The 20,734-nt window shown below is 43.4% G+C and overlaps 1 protein-coding gene across 1 annotated transcript in view; it reads right to left on the reverse strand.

Moving 5' to 3' along the window:
* The window catches only part of LOC138768175 (amine oxidase [flavin-containing]-like), a 62,490-nt gene extending 42,141 nt beyond the window's left edge, over positions 1-20,349 (reverse strand). Inside the window, exon 1 of the mRNA XM_069946297.1 lies at positions 20,276-20,349. Within this exon, the coding sequence (XP_069802398.1) occupies positions 20,276-20,321 (46 nt within the window). The 5' untranslated portion in view covers positions 20,322-20,349. The remainder of the gene's footprint in view (positions 1-20,275) is intronic.
* Between the last annotated feature and the right edge of the window lie 385 nt (positions 20,350-20,734).

A 20,734-nucleotide genomic window follows, 5' to 3' on the forward strand; every position in this document is an offset into this window, starting at 1 on the left:
AGTTTGGCATTTTTTTTTTACACTTACGCTGATTACTGTACAAGATCAGGGATGCAATAGTTTAATAGCTTGTGCGATTCTTTATGCGGTGATACTAAATATGTTTATTCATTATTTTTTTTAAATAGGAAGAGGGGGTGATTTAAACTTTTATTATAGGATGGATTTTTTTTTTTTCATTTTAAAAAAAACTTTTTTTTAGATTTTTTTTTACACTTTTAGCCCCACTAGGTGATGTCTATGAGCAATACTGTGGTTGCTCATAGGGAATAATGCAGTACCAATGTACTGTATTGATTCATGAAATACCACTTGATTGCTTTGTGCTGATGAAGGCAGCCTGAAGCAATTGCCAATCCAAGGCCCACCCAGAGACACAGAAGAGACCCCGGCAGTAAATATATTAGATTGTCTAGCTACAATCCCATCGCGACAAGCCTATTCACCCACTGGGCCACCAATGAAGGCATTTAAATAGTTAAGTAGCCGGCACAGAGGATCACTCCATGCCGGCTACTAGCAGTGGCCCTCAGCTATTGACAGCAGCTGGGGCCACCTAGTACAGAAAGAGGACCCCCCCTCTATACACTCATACCAGAACCATGATGCAACTGTACATCATGATGGGAATGGTCTTAAGGTTGTTCTCCAATAATTATTTTTTGGTAACGTACATATATACATGTCTATACGAGAGATGCAATATAAATGAAGTTATTGTTTCTTCTCAGGAGTCACACGCCCAATATGTATTTGATGGGAACGGTCCCCTATTTGCCTCCACACTGGGGTCAGGAGCCTCCAGCTCATCCAGAGCACCCACCACTGTGGCCTCCACAGCCTCAGGCACTACAATCACTCTACATAATGCATTCCCTATGACAAAGCCGTACATGATATTTTTTGAAAATACTTCTGAGAAACAGGGACCTTTTATTCTTATGAGTTCCCATTATTCTTTATTGTCCTCATACATTAGATTAGACTTTTGTAGACTTGCAAAGCAGCAGATTTATTTGATCATAGCAGCAATTTGTTATAAGTGCATGCTGTGATGTAAGTGAAATTATTGTAAATGTATATGGATGGCTGCATTACACGACTGTCATCTTCAGAGGAAAGTAGTAGATATCTTTTGTTAGAAGCCCGAGGCTGATGGCTGGCATATGCTTAGATCATCTTACCAATGCTATTGTCGCTTCGGGTTCTCATAAGTTTCCATGGAAACATTATACCAGGATGTAGATACAGTGACCGGAGGCTGTCTGCATCTGTATCCTTCACTAGGCTTCACATGCAAAAATTTAGAGACCAATATTTTGTATACCATGAACCGGGCTCACATCATTAAGGGATCAAGGTTTAGGCCCCATTATTTTTGGAGTGTACAGTTCACTTTATAAAAAAAACTCTTACTTCTTAAAGTGAATGTACCAGTAGGTACATCGCTCTTTTTTTTAATTATTTTTACATGCCGCCTTTTTTTTTAACCGCCACTTAGTTTCCGTACATGGCACCGATCTTATTCCCGAGCATGAAGCAATGGAGCCGCGTCAGAGAGGGGAGGGGATTTTGTCACACTGAGGGCGGGCCCGTCTCCAGCGCTTCATGCCCAGCCTAGGCTCGGAATTAACAGGACTGCGGTTCAAAAAAGGACAGCGGCACCGGTCTGTAAAAAAAAAAAAAAAAAAAAAACGATATACCTAGTGGTACATTCACCTTTTTTATTCAATCTGTGTAGCATTGGCTTATTCTGTTATAATAATAGGGTTTATATGTTTGTTGATTGTTTAGTAACATGATAAATCAAGCTTATGTTTGCATTTTTAAAGGGGTTCTCCAGCGAAAATCTTTTTCTTTCAAAACAACTGATATCCGAAAGTTATATAGATTTGTAATTTACTTCTATTAAAAAATCTCAAGTCTTCCCATACTCATTAGCTGCTGTATGTCCAGCAGGAAATGGTGTTTTATATTCAGTCTGACACAATGCTCTCTGCTGACATCTCTGGCCGAGACAGGAACTCTGTCTCGGTTTTCTATGAATCCCCATAGAAAACCTCCCCTGATCTGGACAGTTCCTGTCTCGACCAGAGATGGCAGCACAGAGCAATGTGTCAGGCTGAAAATAAAACACCATTTCCTGCAGGACATACAGCAGTAAATAAGTATGAAAAGACTAGAGATTTATTAATAGAAGTAAATTGCAAAGCTATATAACTTTTATTGCCATGTAACATCTGCGACCCCACCCACCACTGACATCACACTGTCATCACTTGGCCAATAGCAGGGAAATAACAGGCTCTCCTGAGCAGTATAGGGGAATGGACACACTGTTGTTTCATCTCTCTCTTTCTCTATTCTATCTATGTAAATGAATCGCTAGATGGAAATAAAGATAGATAGATAGATAGATAGATAGATAGATAGATAGATAGATACGTGTTTGAATGTGTATGAAAAGACTGGAGATTTTTTAATAGAAGTAAATTACAAATCTATATAACTTTCTGAAACCAGTTGATTTGAAAAAAAAAATTAAAAAAAAAGATTTTCACTGGACAACCCCTTTAACCTTTTGCCTATTTCTTTACTCTTATTGGTGGAGCAAAAGGGCAAACAAAGAAAATTATTGTGTTTTTAAAAGGTTAACGAGGAACTCTGGTTAAGAGAGATTAACCCTGTTCAATCCTCACCCATAATCTAAGTTTGTTTTTATTTAGTTTCTATTACATAATTTGTCTTTATCATATCCTGACTGACAACCTAAAGCTGCTGAAAATCCTCACTTCCTGGTCCACCCTGTCTCCAGGTCACATGATTTCTGTCTCTTTTACTGCCATGCAAGCTGTAACATCTGCGACCCCGCCCACCACTGACATCACACTGTCATCACTTGGCCAATGGCAGGGAAACAACAGCAGTATAGGGGAAAGGAGACACTGTTGTTTCCTCTCTCTCTTTCTCTATTCTATCTATGTAAATGAATCGATAGATGGAAATAAAGATAGATCGATACTGTGTTTACTGTGCAAAGGAGATCAAGCCAGTGTTGGGCAGACACTACAAGACAGGGGTGAGTACCTGGTAGTTGGCTGAAATTATTTGTAAATGTTTGAATCTGGGGTTAAAACAGCTTAGACAACAGGGAAAGGTGTCAAACAATCAGTGGGGGATTGAGTGCTCCTATATTCTTTTTGTGCATTTTATTTTGTTTTTCATAGGATTGCTGGAGTTTCCCTTTAATTTTTGGGTTGTGGAATAACCCTTTAAGGCTACTTGCACATGGGACAATTAAGCTGTGAGCTTTCCTACAGATAATTTTTTGGTCATTTTCACGCCAATTTCATTGGTCATATTATGGATACATTTTAGCATCCTTATTTAAGCCCCAAGTCCCAGCCCAAACAGGGATCTAGTGAATTGCACTGAAATCAGTATAATGGCCCTGGGATTGTGGGTATAATGGGTGCAGAAATATACTGGTATTATGCTAGTGTGAAGCTGGCCTTTTTCATAAACTGATGGAAATCTTTGCTTTCCAAATATTTTCTTCAAGTATTTCATTTGTAACAGAAGGAACGACCGGTCAGTGCACAAAACCGTCTCTTAGCAGGATTGAACAGAAGGCAGGATTTAGGAAGCTACATTTAGCTCATTTAATAAAGGGAATCAATGTTTTTTTGACTTCTGAGATTCCCAGTCTTGTCATTGTAAAGAAGGGCTTAGACATCACTGCAGAAAAAATAACATCAAATCTACAGTACAGTAGCTTTAACCCTTTAAGGACCAGGCCCAAAATGACCCAGTGGACCGCGCAAATTTTGATCTTAGTGTTTTCGTTTTTCCCTCCTCCTCTTCTAAGAGCTCCAGCACTTTCAGTTTTCTATCTACAGGGCCATGTAATAGCTTGTTTGTTACAGGAATAGTTGTACTGTGTAATGGCGTCTTTCATTTTACCATAACATGTATGATGGAATCCCAAATATATTATTTATGAAGATATAAATAGGTGAAAACGTAAAAAAGAATGCAATATGGTAACGTTTGGGGGGTTCCTGTGTCTACGTAATGCACTATATGGTAACAGCGACATGATACCACTATTCTATAGGTCAGTCCGAACACAACCATATGCAGGTTACACAGATTCTCTAATGTTATATATATTTTTTTTAATGAAATCCTTTTTTTTGGCAATTAATTATTAGTAAAATTGGCCTATTGTGACGCTTATAACGGTTTTATTTTTTCGCCTACGGGGTTGTATAATATGTCATTTTTTCCGCCATGATCTCTAGTTTTTATTAATACCATATTTGTCAAGATTGGATGTTTTGATCACTTTTATTGGGGGAGGGGCTTTGGATTAGTGTGTTAGTGATTTTTACTTTTTTTTTTTTTACACATTTGAAGTCCCTTTGGGGGACTTTTACATTCATTTATTAGATAATCTACACTGATCATTGCCATGCCATAGGCATAGCATTGATCAGTGTTATCGGCGATCTGCTCATTGAGCCTGCCTGTGCAGGCTTAGTGAACAGATCGCCGATCAGACCGCGCGGAGGCAGGTAAGAGACCTCCGGCGGTCCGTTTGAACGATCAGGACCCCGCAGTCACACTGCGGGGGTCCTGATTGGTAACTGACAGGGGACTCTCCCTGTCACTTACGCTTAAACTCCATGGTGTTTAAGGAGTTAATGACATGCTGCAGCGCGATCGCTGCAGCCTGACATTAACAGTGAGGTGCCGGCTGCTCACTGCAGCCGGCCCCCACCTCCTATGAAGCGCACTCAATTGGATGTCAATTGCAGACTACAACCATCCACTGGTCACAGACTAAATGAGTAGAGATAAAATAATAAAATAAAATGCAAGTTATACTTAAAGTGTACCAGTCATTTAAATGTCACATTTTAGAAATCAGTAAATATCAATAGTACGGTTACCTTTATGCATACCGGATTCGCAGAGAACTTCACGCTGCGAGTTTACAGCTAAATCCGCTGCGAATCAATGTAGTGTGAAGGTCTATGGTGGTTACATATGTGGATATGTAACCCGGCCCCTTAAACTCCCCGCTGCCCGCAGCCCCAGGCTCGGAGTATACATTACCTCCTCGCGACTGCATGTTAGGCTCCCTGCTCCCGTCAGTCGCCATCAGCCAATCAGTGCTGCCATGCAAGCGATTTTAAGAGACTCTGTAATTAAGCAAAAGAGTTTCCTTCTATACTCAAAAAGCTGTTTTCCTACCTCCCCCCTCATTTCAGAAGAAGCAGGATTTCTGTGTCCATTAAGATCTATGGAAAGGGGAGGGGTCAAGAAGGGGAGTGAGTACAGAGAAGAGGAAAAAGCAGCCCTGCAACACACTACATCCTGAATTCTTCTCTCACTAAGTTCCCAGATAAGCAGCGACCATTCTGACCTGTGAATTCAGCGTTTTATGTGCCAAGGCAGTCTTCAAAAGGCAGGGCTGTTTCTCTCCTCTTCCTGCTCACTCATCCCCCTTAACCTCTCCTCCTCCTCCATAGGTTATAATAGACTCAGCAAACCCGTCTTCAATTTGCTCCTCTGTATTGAAGATAGCTTTGCCTGATAATGCACAGATAGGAAGCAGGAAGCAGGAAGGGGGAAAGGGAGGTAGTAAACTACATTCAGAGTTGTTTTTTTTTTGCTAATAAAACCTATTACAGAGTTTCCTAAAATCACTTGTACTATTGATTATTATTATTATAATTTTTGTTTTTTGAATGAAGTAACAGTTACACTTAAATCTTTCTCACAAACGCACACACACATCATATTTATAAGACACACTATCATGAAAATACCGTCCTGACTGCTTCCCTAATGTTCAGGCAAAGTTACTTACAAAGTTCACAAAGTGATTCACAAAGTTATTAGCACATAAAACAAGCCAGGTCAGATTTAAAAATAAAAATAAAATAGGCCTTTGAGTTAAGGGGTTAAGCCTGAACTGATTACATTTTCTTCTATGGAAAGACTAAGATGAAAGGGCATCTGTGACTACAATAGACTATTGTATTATGTATGCTATTCGGGTTATTGGGTCCTATTCAGGGAATCGCTATATGCAAAGCTGTGTTTTTCAATTGTTATCTAGTATTTTGTTATCAGTTGCCCCTAGCAACCAATCCGATTCCACTTCTACATTTCTCACAGACTCTTTGGAAAATGAAAGGTGGAATCTGATTGGTTGCTAGGGGCAACTGAGCCTGTCTCACTTTACACCATGTTTGATAAATCTCCCCCTCTGTGTATTTGCCTAAGGCCAGATTCACACTGACTCAAAATCTTGGAAAACCGCCAGCGGCCAGATGTTAGCTGGAGGTCGATGGAAATTTATGATTTGCCTTACAAACATGGGGGGAGATTTATCAAACATGGTGTAAAGTGAAACTGGCTCAGTTCCCCCGAACAACCAATCAGATTCCACCTTTCATTTTCCAAAGAGTCTGTGAGGAATGAAAGGTGGAATCTGATGGGTTGCTAGGGGCAACTGAGCCAGTTTCACTTTACACCATGTGTAATAAATCTCCCCCTACGTGTAAAGTGAAACTGGCACAGTTGCCCCTAGCAACCAATCAGATTCCCCTTTTAATTCCTCACAGACATTTTGGAAAATGAAAGGTGGAATCTGATTGGTTGCTAGGGGCAACTAAGCCAGTTTCACTTTACACCATGTTTGATAAATCTCCCACATGGTGGTTTTTTTTTTGTTTTTTTTTTAGGGGGGGTTCTCCCCTCTCTGGTGTTTTTGAGGCTCTCTGGCAGTTTTTGCAGCATGCGGAGGGGGTGGCTTTTTTGGCAAACGGTAGCGTTTTTTCTACTATAGACTTTAATGGGATTTTTCTGGTCATCTCAAAAACACCGTTGCTGTGTTTATAACATTTTATTTCTGGTGATTTTGTCCCCTTTTGTGGTCCAACAGCTAGGTCATGTGGTGGCAGGGAGGAAAAAAATTTCAGCACACAAAAACGCCTAAACCACAAAAAAGATCATTCACCCATGACTTCAAAAACACCAGAAAAAATGCCAGAATAAAAAGGAATTCATGGAGAAAAAAAAAATTGTGTTAGGAACCCAGTGTAGTATATGCATTGAGACTTGTCGGAGAGGCTGTTGCCGTCTACTTGTTGTCATTAGCATCAATGGATGAAAAAGGTCCCAGCATCTACAATGACAATAAAGTCTTCCCTTGCCAAAAGCTTCCTTTTGCTCTGCTCTATGAAACCAGCTTTTAATGGGACCTATCACTGGTTATTGGGCAATGTATACAGGATATTGGGGAATTGTAATTGCCTTTTCTGTAGTTATAGAGCGATCTGGATAATGAATCTGCTTGTGCCAATAGTCAGATACAATTATGGAGCTGAAGAATACAGACACTTGCTGCTTATTACTAGGAGTAATCCCTCAAGAACACGAAAAATGGGAAAAAAATATCTAACAATATTAAAGGGGTTATCCAGCACTACAAAAACATGGCCACTTTCCTCCAGAGACAGCCCCTCTCTTGTCTCCAGCTTGGCCGGGGTTTTGCTGCTCAGTTCCATTAAAGTGAACGGAGCTTAATTGCAAACCGCACCTGAACTGGAGACAAGAGTCGTGTTGTCTCTGAAAGAAAGTGGCCGTGTTTTTGTAGCACTGGATAACCCCTTTAACAATACATAACAATATAAAAATATTAACTGTTTAAAAAAAATAGCAATTTCAAAAAATTACAACCGGTCTTTACTGTTCGTCGCTTTTCGCTCTCGTCACTTGCACAGACTGACACAATTGTATGGATACAAAGCAAACAACACAGCCTGTGCAGGAGAAGGTAAACATACTAGATATATAATTTATATATAGAGCATATACTGTATATATAGAGTATATATAGATCAATAGAATTCACAGCAACCTAGACGCACAGGCACTGAGAATCGTCTGGGTTACTATGCTTTGCTTCCTGGAGTCACGCAATTGCTTGCGTTGCTCCGGGGGGGGGCAGTAAAGAGGGAGAGGGAGCACGGGGAAGGAGAGGAGCACGGGGTCGGCTCCGGAAGGGAAGGGTTGCCGCAGCCTCCTCCCAGCAGATCTACACATAGACACTGAGGTCGCACCAGATCTCAGCTAGGGACAGTGGGGGGGAGGCAGGGAAAGCAGGGACGTCATGATGCAAAATGGCACTCCTTTTGATGTCCCTCGACGTCATTTTGGGGGAAGGGGTTAATAAAAATAATCATAATTTATACAATATAATAAAGCAGGTTTGCACACATGGCGAAACACCTTGAAAAATGAGAACACATCCCACTTTTCCTACAATTAACATGAAAGTTATTCCCATGTGATGGATTCCATACTAATATAGTACAAATGCCTTAGAGTTAAAGCACTAATAATAACTGTTGAGCTCTGAAACTCACTGGTTCCTGTTAGGGATGGTCCGAACCGAGTTCTGTTCGGGTTCGTACGAACCCGAACCCTCGGTAATGATTCCCGCTGTCTGCCCGTTCCGTGGAGTGGGCGGATCCAGCGGGAGGACCGCCTGGAAAACTGGGATACAGCCATAGCCATAGGCTGTATCCCAGTTTTCCAGGCGGTCCCCCTGCTGTATCCGCTCGCTCCACGGAGCGGGCAGACAGCGGGAATCTGATGCCAAGCGTTCGGGTTCATACGAACCCCAACCTTGGAGGGTTCGGACAATCCCTGGTTCCTGTTAATATGACGGCAGTTACTTCCACATAAAAGCAAAAGAGCTAGAACACCTTTGTCTGGGGGGGGGGGGGGGGGGAGCAGCTGTGAAAATTCGAGTCCTGATTTTTATGTGATTTTCCAGCATGGCTTTTATTAAAGCTCCCATTGATTTCATTGGACACCCAAAGTGGAACCACTTCTTCCACTATATGAAAATCAATGGGAGATGTTTTGTCCACATCAAAAACCATGCACGTGAACTAGTCCTTACTCAGTACTGTCTCCTGGATGTAATCCCACCTGCCCTCAGCTTGTCAGCGTGTCATGGTCATTATCCCCTCATGTCACTTACATTAGAATTACAGTGTTATCTGGTCTCCCTAAGAACAGTCATCTGTTTCTCTTATGGCTTTACTAGGCATTGCTCCCACCTAGCTAGAATCCTGCTCCACACTGATGAGGGGCAACACCCCAAAACAGCTGTCAGTGGATAGATCCCTGACCTTGGTTTTTCCCTTGTCATTACATTGACTTATAGGGTTGTGGTGATTGCTATTGTGAGATCGACTGGTGATGCTATTTGTTGTTATTCCAGTGCTAGGTCAGCACACAGGTGTGATGTTGGTACCTGTTTAGTATTTGGCCGGTTTGTGTCCCCAAATGGTCGGTAATCTCCGGGTTTGTTGTTGGTCGCTAAGGCTCTTGTCATGGCAACCTGGTAACTGACCCACCCGGGATGTCAGTACTGCCACCCACAGAGAAGGGGGAAAATTGCCCAAGGAGTGTATAGGTGCACCCACATTGCCGAAGTACAACTCCCATCATGGCCTGCCAACAGGGGCATGATGAGAGTAGTAGTTCTGCAACCTGTATGGGAACAGGCTGCCGAAGTACAACTCCCATCATGGCCTGCCAACAGGGGCATGATGAGAGTAGTAGTTCTGCAACCTGTATGGCCGCAGGCAGCAGAACTACAACTCCCATCATGGCCTGCCAACAGGGGCATGATGAGAGTAGTAGTTCTGCAACCTGGATGGCCACAGGCAGCAGAACTACAACTCCCATCATGGCCTGCCAACAGGGGCATGATGAGAGTAGTAGTTCTGCAAGCTGGATGGCCACAGGCTGCAGAACTACAACTCCCATCATGGCCTGCCAACAGAGCATAATGAGAGTTGTACTTCTGCAACCTGGATGGCCACAGGCTGCAGAAGTACAACTCCCAACATTGCCTGCCAACAGGGGCATGATGAGAATAGTAGTTCTGCAACCTGGATGGCCACAGGCAGCAGAACTACAACTCCCATCATGGTCTGTCAGCAGGGGCATGATGAGAGTTGTACTTCTGCAACCTGGATGGCCACAGGCAGCAGAACTACAACTCCCATCATGGCCTGCCAACAGAGCATAATGAGAGTTGTACTTCTGCAACCTGGATGGCCACAGGCTGCAGAAGTACAACTCCCATCATTGCCTGCCAACAGGGGCATGATGAGAATAGTAGTTCTGCAACCTGGATGGCCACAGGCAGCAGAACTACAACTCCCATCATGGCTTGCCAACAGGGGCATGATGAGAGTTGTACTTCTACAACCTGGATGGCCACAGGCTGCAGAAGTACAACTCCCATCATGGCCTGTTAGCAGGACATGGTGGGACTTTTAGTATTGGGGGGGAGGGGGGGGAGGGGGGGAGAAGGCTGTGTATCTCACCTGTTGGTGGCGGAAGAACAGCGGCGGCAGCTGGTGGGAGGGGGACAGGGTACCGGGGGCCACAGAGGTCGGGGGTGGCGGCGGGGTGATGTAATGCGGCGTGGCGAGGTCATCGGGCGGCTGCGGTGGGGTGATGCGATGAAGGGGTGAAGCCGGTGGGCTCTCAATCATCCGGAGTCACGGGCACTTTCCTGATGTACATCAGGAAAGTGCCCGTGATTCCGGCGCTCCCATAGACTTCTATGGGGGCGTCCGGGCCGGAATTCCGGACAAAAATAGGACATGTCCTATTTTTTCCGGATATATTTTCCGGAACAGACACCCTTCCAAAAAAATCCGGAAGGGTGTCCGTGACCAATTAAAGTCTATGGGTCCGGAAACCCGTCCGGATTTCCTGATAGGAAATCCGGATGGTTTTTCCGGACGTGTGAAGGGGTCCTTAAAGTTAAAGGGGTTGGGCAATATTTTTTTTTAATCCTTTTATAAACTAGCCCTGCTTAATCTGGTATCTATTGTATCTGTTGTCAATTGTATCTATTGTCAATTCTGTCCAGTTTTGGGGTCTCCCGGGTTCATCACACGACACAGTGACATCACCAACTCGGCGCCCGACTTGTATACTAGTGTAAAAGCCCCACCCTGGGCGCAGAACATAACACCAATAGCGTTCTGTGTACGGGGCCCATGCGCCCATCTAATCCTTAGGTACCCATCGTGGGGGGGGGAGCAACTCGCCTGTCCTGCTACCCTTGTGGCTGGTGAGCCTGTGGAATGGTTTGGACTGTTGTGCAACAATCAAGTAATTAGCGCCCACCAGTGGAGAGATTCTGTAATGCAATATTTATTTTGGATGTTTAGTAAAAGATTTAATTGGGGTTTCAAAATTAAAAGAATAGCTAAGCTGGACGTGGCATTACAGGATACCCTATACATGAGATATCATGATCTGTAGGAATGCAGTATGTCTTCATTTTATGAGGCTGGAATTAGAGATGAGCGAACTGTTCAGACTTTTGGTCCGAAAGCAGTTCGCTCTCTCGTCATGCCTGTGATCCCGGCAACTATGCGGCCGGGGTCACAGGCATGACGAGAGAGCACTGATGCCGTCGGACCAAAAGTCCGATGGTCCTCTCATCTCTAGCTGGAATACCCCTTTAGGCTATGTTCACACTACGTAAAAGTAGGGCCGTTGTTGCCAATGACAACAACGGTCGTACTTTTGGCGCTGTGGAACAATGTGATGATCCGGGCACAGACCAGCCGTTCCGTGACCCGGCCGGGGTCACAGAACGGCCGGTCTGATACGTAGTGTGAACATAGCCTTAAAGTCCTGTTTACACACTGTTTTTGGTTGTAAAACAACGGCTGCTGTTTATAAGCACTACTTAAGTACATGGCAGTGAATAAAAAACAACGGCTGTTCATTCACACAATGTATAAAACAACGTCCGTTGTTTAATACACCCGGAAAAAAATTTAACTTGCCAATTATTTTCGGCTGTTGTTTCTGCAATCACCCCTATTACTGGTAAAACAACGGCGGTTGTTTTGTGTCGCCAATAATGGCCGCGGAAACATCAGCCATTGTTTTTCCATAGTGTGAACATATCCTGATATAGTATGTAAAGATTATAGACTCGAAGGTTATCTGCTCTTTACCAACAAACACTCACAGTGACGTATAACAAACATCAAATACTTCTGGGGAATTCTGGGGGAAAACTTGTAACTTCAGTTCTATTATAGTTATTGCACTCAGAGTACTCGGCCTGTTTTCAGTATTTAGGTCAGTGTATACTAAAATTGCAGCGACTCAATCATCCAATATCTGCACATAGATGTCTACTCAGCATTTGCAAGTTCTGTTACTTCACACATTAAACAAATAATAGACGACATGAAAGAAATGTAACTTCTTAAGAGTCAGAGCAGTGGGGAGTAGTCAGGAATTATTCTGATTAAATAACACATTTCTCTGGGCTCCTGTCACTGTCCAATCGGGACCTCTGCAATGTAACTGCAGGGATCCCAATGCTTCTCCCTGAATGCCCAATGCTTGCCTCCCTGCTGTCTGCAGTCTGGTCATGGAGTCTGCCTCATGTGCAGAGCACAGATAACACTAGCATAGCATTGACCAAAGTATGCAATCTAGTGATTGCAGGTAATAGTCCCCGAGAGGTACCTAAAAAGTATTTAAAAAGTTTTTTAAAAAAAAGTTTTAAAAAATATGATATGGCCCCTCCACCAATAAAAGTTTAAATCACCCCCTTTTACCATTTCACAAATGATAACGTCACAGCAAGGGGGGGAAAGGTCTCTCATGGCCGATGGACTGGCCACTTAGCCAATCAGTGACTGAGCGGCCAATCAGATCATGACGTGTACACCTCGGAGATCCCAGAGCCCAGGCCTGTTGCTCACCAAGGGCTTGGGGAGAGGTAAGTTAGTACACAGACTATAAAAAAACGCAGTGAACCCGGCCTAACATGTATTATCAGGGGAATTCTAGTTGGGATTTTTAGTGAAGTTTTGTAAATTAACGTTTGCAGAAACGCCATACCCACAACAAGCTGCAGAAGCGCCATACCCACAACGAGCTGCAGAAACGCCATACCCACAACGAGCTGCAGAAACGCCATACCCACAATGAGCTGCAGAAACGCCATACCCACAACAAGCTGCAGAAACGCCATACCCACAACAAGCTGCAGAAGCGCCATACCCACAACAAGCTGCAGAAACGCCATACCCACAACAAGCTGCAGAAACGCCATACCCACAACGAGCTGCAGAAACGCCATACCCACAACAAGCTGCAGAAACGCCATACCCACAACAAGCTGCAGAAACGCCATACCCACAACAAGCTGCAGAAACGCCATACCCACAACGAGCTGCAGAAACGCCATACCCACAACGAGCTGCAGAAGCGCCATACCCACAACAAGCTGCAGAAACGCCATACCCACAACAAGCTGCAGAAACGCCATACCCACAACAAGCTGCAGAAATGCCATACCCACAACAAGCTGCAGAAACGCCATACCCACAACAAGCTGCAGAAATGCCATACCCACAACAAGCTGCAGAAGCGCCATACCCACAACAAGCTGCAGAAACGCCATACCCACAACAAGCTGCAGAAACGCCATACCCACAACAAGCTGCAGAAGCGCCATACCCACAACAAGCTGCAGAAACGCCATACCCACAACAAGCTGCAGAAACGCCATACCCACAACGAGCTGCAGAAACGTCATACCCACAACGAGCTGCAGAAACGCCATACCCACAACAAGCTGCAGAAATGCCATACCCACAACAAGCTGCAGAAACGCCATACCCACAACAAGCTGCAGAAACGCCATACCCACAACGAGCTGCAGAAACGCCATACCCACAACAAGCTGCAGAAACACCATACCCACAACAAGCTGCAGAAGCGCCATACCCACAACGAGCTGCAGAAACGCCATACCCACAACAAGCTGCAGAAACGTCATACCCACAACAAGCTGCGGAAGCGCCATACCCACAAAAAGCTGCAGAAATGCCATACCCACAACGAGCTGTAGAAACGCCATACCCGCAACAAGCTGCATGTCTATATTGGAGGAAATCCCTATATGATTTTAGTAAGCCATCCTTTTATGTGCAGGAAACACATCATACCCTGTCCCGGCCTATAGAAATCTTTATAATATACCAGACAACCCCTTTATATTAGCGTGGTCATCATGTATTAAGTATAATATACAGCTTTGGCTATGGGAGCAGATATGGGTTAATTATGGACTCTCACAGTAATCCTAACACGTGCACAGTCAGAAATATTCCTAAACATGGCTTTGGTATTAAAGAAGGGCTTGTGAATCCCTGATCTGCAGCATGCTGATCTTCTTATAGGAGTTTCCTAAGACCTAGTCTCATTATTTTTACACTACTTGGAACTGACCTGGAAAATCATCTTTGCCGGTTTTTGGTCTAGTGACAACATAAACATATAGCTCAATGTATCTTCTATTATTGTTCCTACCCAGGCTCTTCATGGCTTAGGCTGGGTTCACATTTCTATCACTTCTCTGCCCGTTTTCTGCTTCTCTGCTTCTCCGTTTGCAATAAGAGAAACAGAAATAATCATATGCTTAAAGGGGTACTCCACTCAATTTTTAACTTTTGATGTGTTGCTGTCCATGGTGAGACTAACGATTCCTTCCATACTTGTTATTACCTATTCAGTCTCCTTCCCCCAGTTCTCAGCTGCTGCTTTCTGCTGAAGACAAAAAAATCTGTGTCTGAGCCTTTCTTTGTGTCTCCCCCTTCTCCCTTCTGAGATAGCTGTTCTTATTAAGTCCCTGGCAGGCTTTTTTTTTTCTTTTTTTTTTTTTTATTAGGATCAAGAACAGTACTTTTGAATTATTCCAAACAGAGGGGTGTATCCAGGAAGAATACATTTATACCAAATTTCAAGAGGGGGTATCCCCGAGAATGCTTCTTGGTCATCTAATGATGCTTACACTGGACCCGCTAAAATTTAGCCCCTTGCAAAAGATACTGCTTCTCCCTGGCAGGCTTTATCTGCGACATTGTAGCTTCTTTGTAATGCTGGGGGGGGGGGTAATCTGAGGTCACGTTGCTAATAAACTCACTGTGATTAACCCTCCCAGCATTAAAAAGAGGTTAAAATGTTGCAGATAAAGCCTGTCAGGGACTTGTTTACATCAGATGTCTCAGAAGGGAGGGGGAGGAGGGAGACAGAAAAACCCACACACAGATTTTTGTGTCTTCAGCAGAAAGCAGCAGCTCAGAACTAGGGAAAGGAGACTCAAGAGATAATAACAAGTACTGAAGGAATTGTTAGTCTCACCATGGGCAGCAACATATCAAAGTTATGTTTTAGGCTATGTTCACACTACGTAAAACGATGGCAACAACGGCCGTAGTTTTTGTGCAGTGGACCACAGCCTATTAAGCAATGGCATCCCGGCCGGAGCGTACACACATCGTATACGCTCCAGCCAGGATCTTTGTGGCCCCGCAAATAACTGACGTCAGTTTTCTGCGGCTGGAGGATTGTTGTGAGGATCATTACTAATAAATCTGGCAACCAAACAGACTTTGTGGTCAGTTGACTTTGGTTTGCATCCGTTTGTCATCCATCTCGATGGATCCGTTTATATACAGTAATGGATTGGATGGAACTGATGACACAACGGAATGTTGGGTTAAGATTGTTCTTTTTTTCATATGCTTCCAGTAAAATGTACAGAAACATTAGTGTTACATCTCATTGATTTCTATGGGATTTCTCTAAAAACAGATGCCATCAGTTTGATTAAACTAGAGTCATTTTCAACCGCTGGGGCCCCCACTGATCACTAGAACCCCCCCGGTAAAATGCAGTGGCTGATAGACATGTGCTCTGCTGCTCCATTCACCTCTATGGGCCTGTCAGTCACCAGTTGGATCCTCACTAGAGATGAGCGAAGCAGCCGGAAATTCGTTTTGTGAGCTTCGTGAATTTTCGGTCAAACTCGATAAGATTCAGGAATCGAATCTTAACAAATTTCATAAAAACAGCTAAAACTATAGTACCGTTACTATATACTGTACCGTTAGTATAGTTACCGAACCTCCTTATATAGAGGGGGAGGTGCTAACATCACAGAGGGGCCTACAGCTGATTGGGCGGGCGCTAGGGATTATGGTTAATATCTTTCTCCTGCCTAGTGACACTCCAGACAGCATGTGCGACCACCATTTTGTTTTTTCACGAATTTCCTTAACAAATCTGTGGTAATTTGCTTCGCACATCTCTAATCCTCCCCAATCAGACACATATCACCTCTCCTGATGATGAGTGCCCCTTATGGGAAAACACTTTAAACCCTTTTAATGCCCCTGTATGATGTTGACTCTTTATTTCTCCTCATCTTTCCTCTCTGTGTGCATCTACTCTCACTTCATCCCCTCTTCCTCACTTTTGGCATTTGTATTTTTCTTCTGCCCCCCCCGATAGACCTTGCTTTCCACCTATAAGCATTGTTCTCCATTGGACCTCTGCTCTATCTAGGAGCGGAGGGAGAAGCCTGCATTGGAGGTCAGGCCCCTTGGAAATGGATGCAGACTGTTAACTGGGTAAGGATACTCTGCCCCTGTCCACATTTCCTTGGTTGATCTGTGCCTGGCCATTGAAAATTGTTGTGTGAACATAGCCTAAAGAAATATACCAATCATAAAGAATGATGGCATATTGCTAAGACTCTCTCTTCCCAATAATGAAGATGTGACTGCTGGAACCCGACCCATCATGGATAATGGGGCTAAAGCTTGAGTTTGAATAAAGCGGGTGGACAGGTGCACTACTGTACAGGGAAAAACTGGTAAAAAGCTGCAGCTGTTTGCGCTGGCCTCTTATAGTCATGAATTGCATACGCCAAATGTCTTCGTAGGACTTTGTTCCCCCGACGGACTTTTATACAGTGATATGTTTAGTGGTTTACAAGCACATAAATCTTAAGGCATGCAACGTACACCTGACGCGGCAATAGAAGAGTCCCTGGTATTCATTAGGTGCCCGTCCCCCCTACCCACCTGCTAAGGAATCATAGACTTCTCCCTATGCACAGTGATAGTCATTGGCACGTGGTCGATGGGAGCACCTAATGAATACAAGGGCTCTTCTCTCCCAGCACTGGGCATGCTGCATGATTCAAGATGTATGTGCTTGTAAACTACTCTACATATCGGTAAGTGACAGACTGCTGAAAACAGTATCTTTGTCACCATGTTATGCTGCTGTCAGTATGGGCGGCATGACAGGCCTGACAGATCACATTTAACTTGGTAGCCTTTACAGTGGCATATGTGAGAGCTTTCTCTTGGGGGTATATGTTGGGAAATCCTCCTAATGTATATCTCTGATGGAAGGCTTGTCTATTCCAATATGAGAGTTTCCCCCATAAAAATCAGGCATTGGGTAGTCACCTGAATTCTTAAGGTGAACATTCCAGGTATAGTAAAAAAAAAAAATTCACTTAAAAAACACTATTATTCATCTCATGCCACTATATATTGTCTGATCTCATCATCCCGTACAAAATAATAAAACAATTATAGATTTTTTTTTGCGTTTTATATTTATTTATTTGCGGATTTATATAGTGCCAGCAGCTGCTGCTGTACAACCAGAAGGGAACAGAAAGACAAGGAAAGTAGGCCCTAACCCTAGACTCACCCAGCTGTTCCTACCTACATGCTACAACTACACTAAGTAGTAGTGGACAACTGGCCGACATGTCCTCCGTGCCCCAAAGGTGTAAGCACAAAATGTGGACAAGATAAAAACAAACAAATGCGGGTGGTAAACAAGCCAACAAAGTGCCAAATCAGAATCAGGAAAGTAGTAGAGGGTCAGCATACACAAGATATGAAGGACAGGAGAAAACGCTAGCACTCTTAAAAGAGACTTATAGCAAGCAGCGGAGTCTGGGCTAGTGAACTGTTTATAGGATGTCAGGAACCTGCCTCCAGGAGTAATTGTCCCTGACATCCCAGCCACACACAGAAAGGAACAGGGGAAACAAGAGTGGCAAGGAGAGATGTCAATGGCAGAAGCAAAATCCAATGTAACTGTCTAACAGCCACAGGAAACTCAGCAGGAGAAGAGATGGGTGTGGTGGAGATTCAATTACCACAGCAGAGAGGAAAAGAGCTGTGTTCAGACAACTGTATGACCAAAGAAAAGCACAAAATCATGGCCGAACATGCATCCTCTGCCATACCTTATGGACAGGTGATGGAACAGAGGCCTGAATGAATGCGGATGTCACCATTGATCTACAGGGTTTGTCTTCCAGCACTGAGCCTTGCACATCAATCATCTAGGGCAGGGAGGGGGGGGGGGGAGATGTGCATGCTGCAGCTTAGCATGGGCTCTATGAAGGAATATACAATTGTATAACTTTGCAAACAACCATCAGCTAAGAGACAACTTAGCTACACTTGTTAGGTTACATGTGACCCTGCCCTTAAAGGCTCCAATATTGCAACCATTAGTTATAGGATTAAGGAAACAAAATCCAGCAGGTTCCTGATAAAAAATTCCAAGTCTATAGTCTATTTATTGGAAACAATGCGATATTTGTATAACAATTTTATGTACTTTTTATCATAAACCTGCTGGATTTTGTTTCCTTAATCTTACTCATTTGTGCCTAGCAGTCTGTGGGTGTGGATCCTTTGCAGTTCCGAGCTCCATAGTTTAGGAGGACACGTGAGTGCATGTATACATTGGAGTGTAGCGGTTCACCTAGATTTTTTTGGCTACTACCCATTAGTTATGATGTAATTCACTAAGAAGGGAAGAATCTGATTCCTAGTGGAATGCCAGTGCACAGCAGGGTCGGGGCATGGGAGTTGACTAACCAGAAGTGTTACCGAGATATCTCTATTAGAGAGGAGCGAACCAGACGGATTTCTGGTTCGTATGAATCAGAAATCTCGGCGGCTGACTCCCGCTGTCTGTTCTCTCCGTGCAGTGGGTGGATACTTCGTAAGACACGACTGGAAAACTGGGATACAGCCAATGTCAATATCCCAGTTTTCTAGGCGTTCCTTACGATGTATCCACCCACTGCACGGAGGGAACAGACAGCGGGAGTCAGCCGCCGAGATTTCTGATTCATTTGAACCAGAAATCCGTCTGGTTCGCTCATCTCTAATCTCTATGTGTATAGATATAAAATACATTAACATCATCCATTGAGTAAAAGGGCCTACATTACTAAAGGGCCTCCCAAAGTGATGAAAAATAATAAATCTTAAACTTTTAGTCCCATATGATTAAAGACATCCTCTGCCCTTTGTTGGTTAAGGCTATGTTCACACAGCGTATAAAAAATGGCCATTGTTTTAAATGAAAATTGCATTAACGTCTATAGACAATTATCATTGACATGATCATTATTTCGATGGCTGTAGTAAACAATGGCCGTTGTTCAATGCACTGATTGATCCTTTTATAGTGCTCCAAAGCATAAAGACCCTAAATGTAACCCTATAAGACAAGCTTTAAAGGGGTTATCCAGCGCTAAAAACATGGCCACTTTTCCCCCTACTGTTGTCTCCAGTTCAGGTGCAGTTTGCAATTAAGCTCTATTTACTTCAATGGAACTGAATTTCTAAACCCCACCGAAACTGGAGACAACAGTAGGGGGAAGTGGCCATGTTTTTGTAGCGCTGGATAACCCCTTTAAATATCCAAAGGGCAGAAGCCTGTTATCCGTGTCACCACCCTGCCACACACTCATTCATTCCTACAACTTGTTGCTGCCTACAGTGTTTTTCGTATCTTTTTCAGTCAATTCTATAGCAAATTACCTTATTGATCCCATATGCCTCAATCTAAAAGGCCCAACACTTAAAGGCGATGTACCGACCCAAATTTTAACTGTACCGATTACAAAAACGATCTCGCCCAATTGTGCCGTTCCCATTTCTCGCCATATGCGACGATTATTTCAGTCCCCAAAATCCATCATAATGAATAGTGACACCTGCTCTAAAATCCCATGTATTGCAAATGAACAATAATCTCACCGCACTGATGTTCTTTGTCAGGTTGAGCCCTGCAGCCTAGACGGATTACAAAGATAGTTTCTACAGGATCACAGTGGATTAAGCAATGTGTAAAAGAAAAGAAAAGAGCTGGATCTGAATTGACAACAGTGGAATCATATACCCTGCATCTCTATAACATGGATTTAGCCAAAAAAGCAACAGAAGGTAAAGTTGATAGAACAAGTGATAGAATAGTCGGAATGGTTATATTATAATAATACACGCACCTGAAATGCCAGCTCCTATGACAACCACATCATATTTGTTGTTCATGGTGCAAATTGTTGTCGGTTCTTCTATCCTTCTGCAGCTAAACTGATGTTAGAGAGAGTCAAGCTGGCAAGGATCTCCCCTTATCAGCTGTCAGCAGCTCCGTCTTCCAGGAGGTGGTTGTATTGTGTTCCTCCTCTTGACTCCTCCTTCTCCATCAATGATGGGGACTCTGAAATGATCCTCTTAGTATAAGAAGGAAAAAAAAAAAAAAAAAAAAACTGGAAGCTCAAACCTCTTGTGCACAAGAAACCTCATCCTGCTTTATGTACAAATCTATTCGGCTAATCGAATCTTCAGTCGCCAACTCCCTCAAGTGGCGAAACAGAAATATATCACATCACAAAATGACAGCAATAATGGCAGGAGATAAATATCAGTGTGTGCATGTTACCTGACAACCGTGAAATGCTATG

The sequence above is a fragment of the Dendropsophus ebraccatus genome, chromosome 11, assembly GCF_027789765.1.
Source record: "Dendropsophus ebraccatus isolate aDenEbr1 chromosome 11, aDenEbr1.pat, whole genome shotgun sequence".
NCBI classification, from domain to species: Eukaryota; Metazoa; Chordata; class Amphibia; order Anura; family Hylidae; genus Dendropsophus; species Dendropsophus ebraccatus.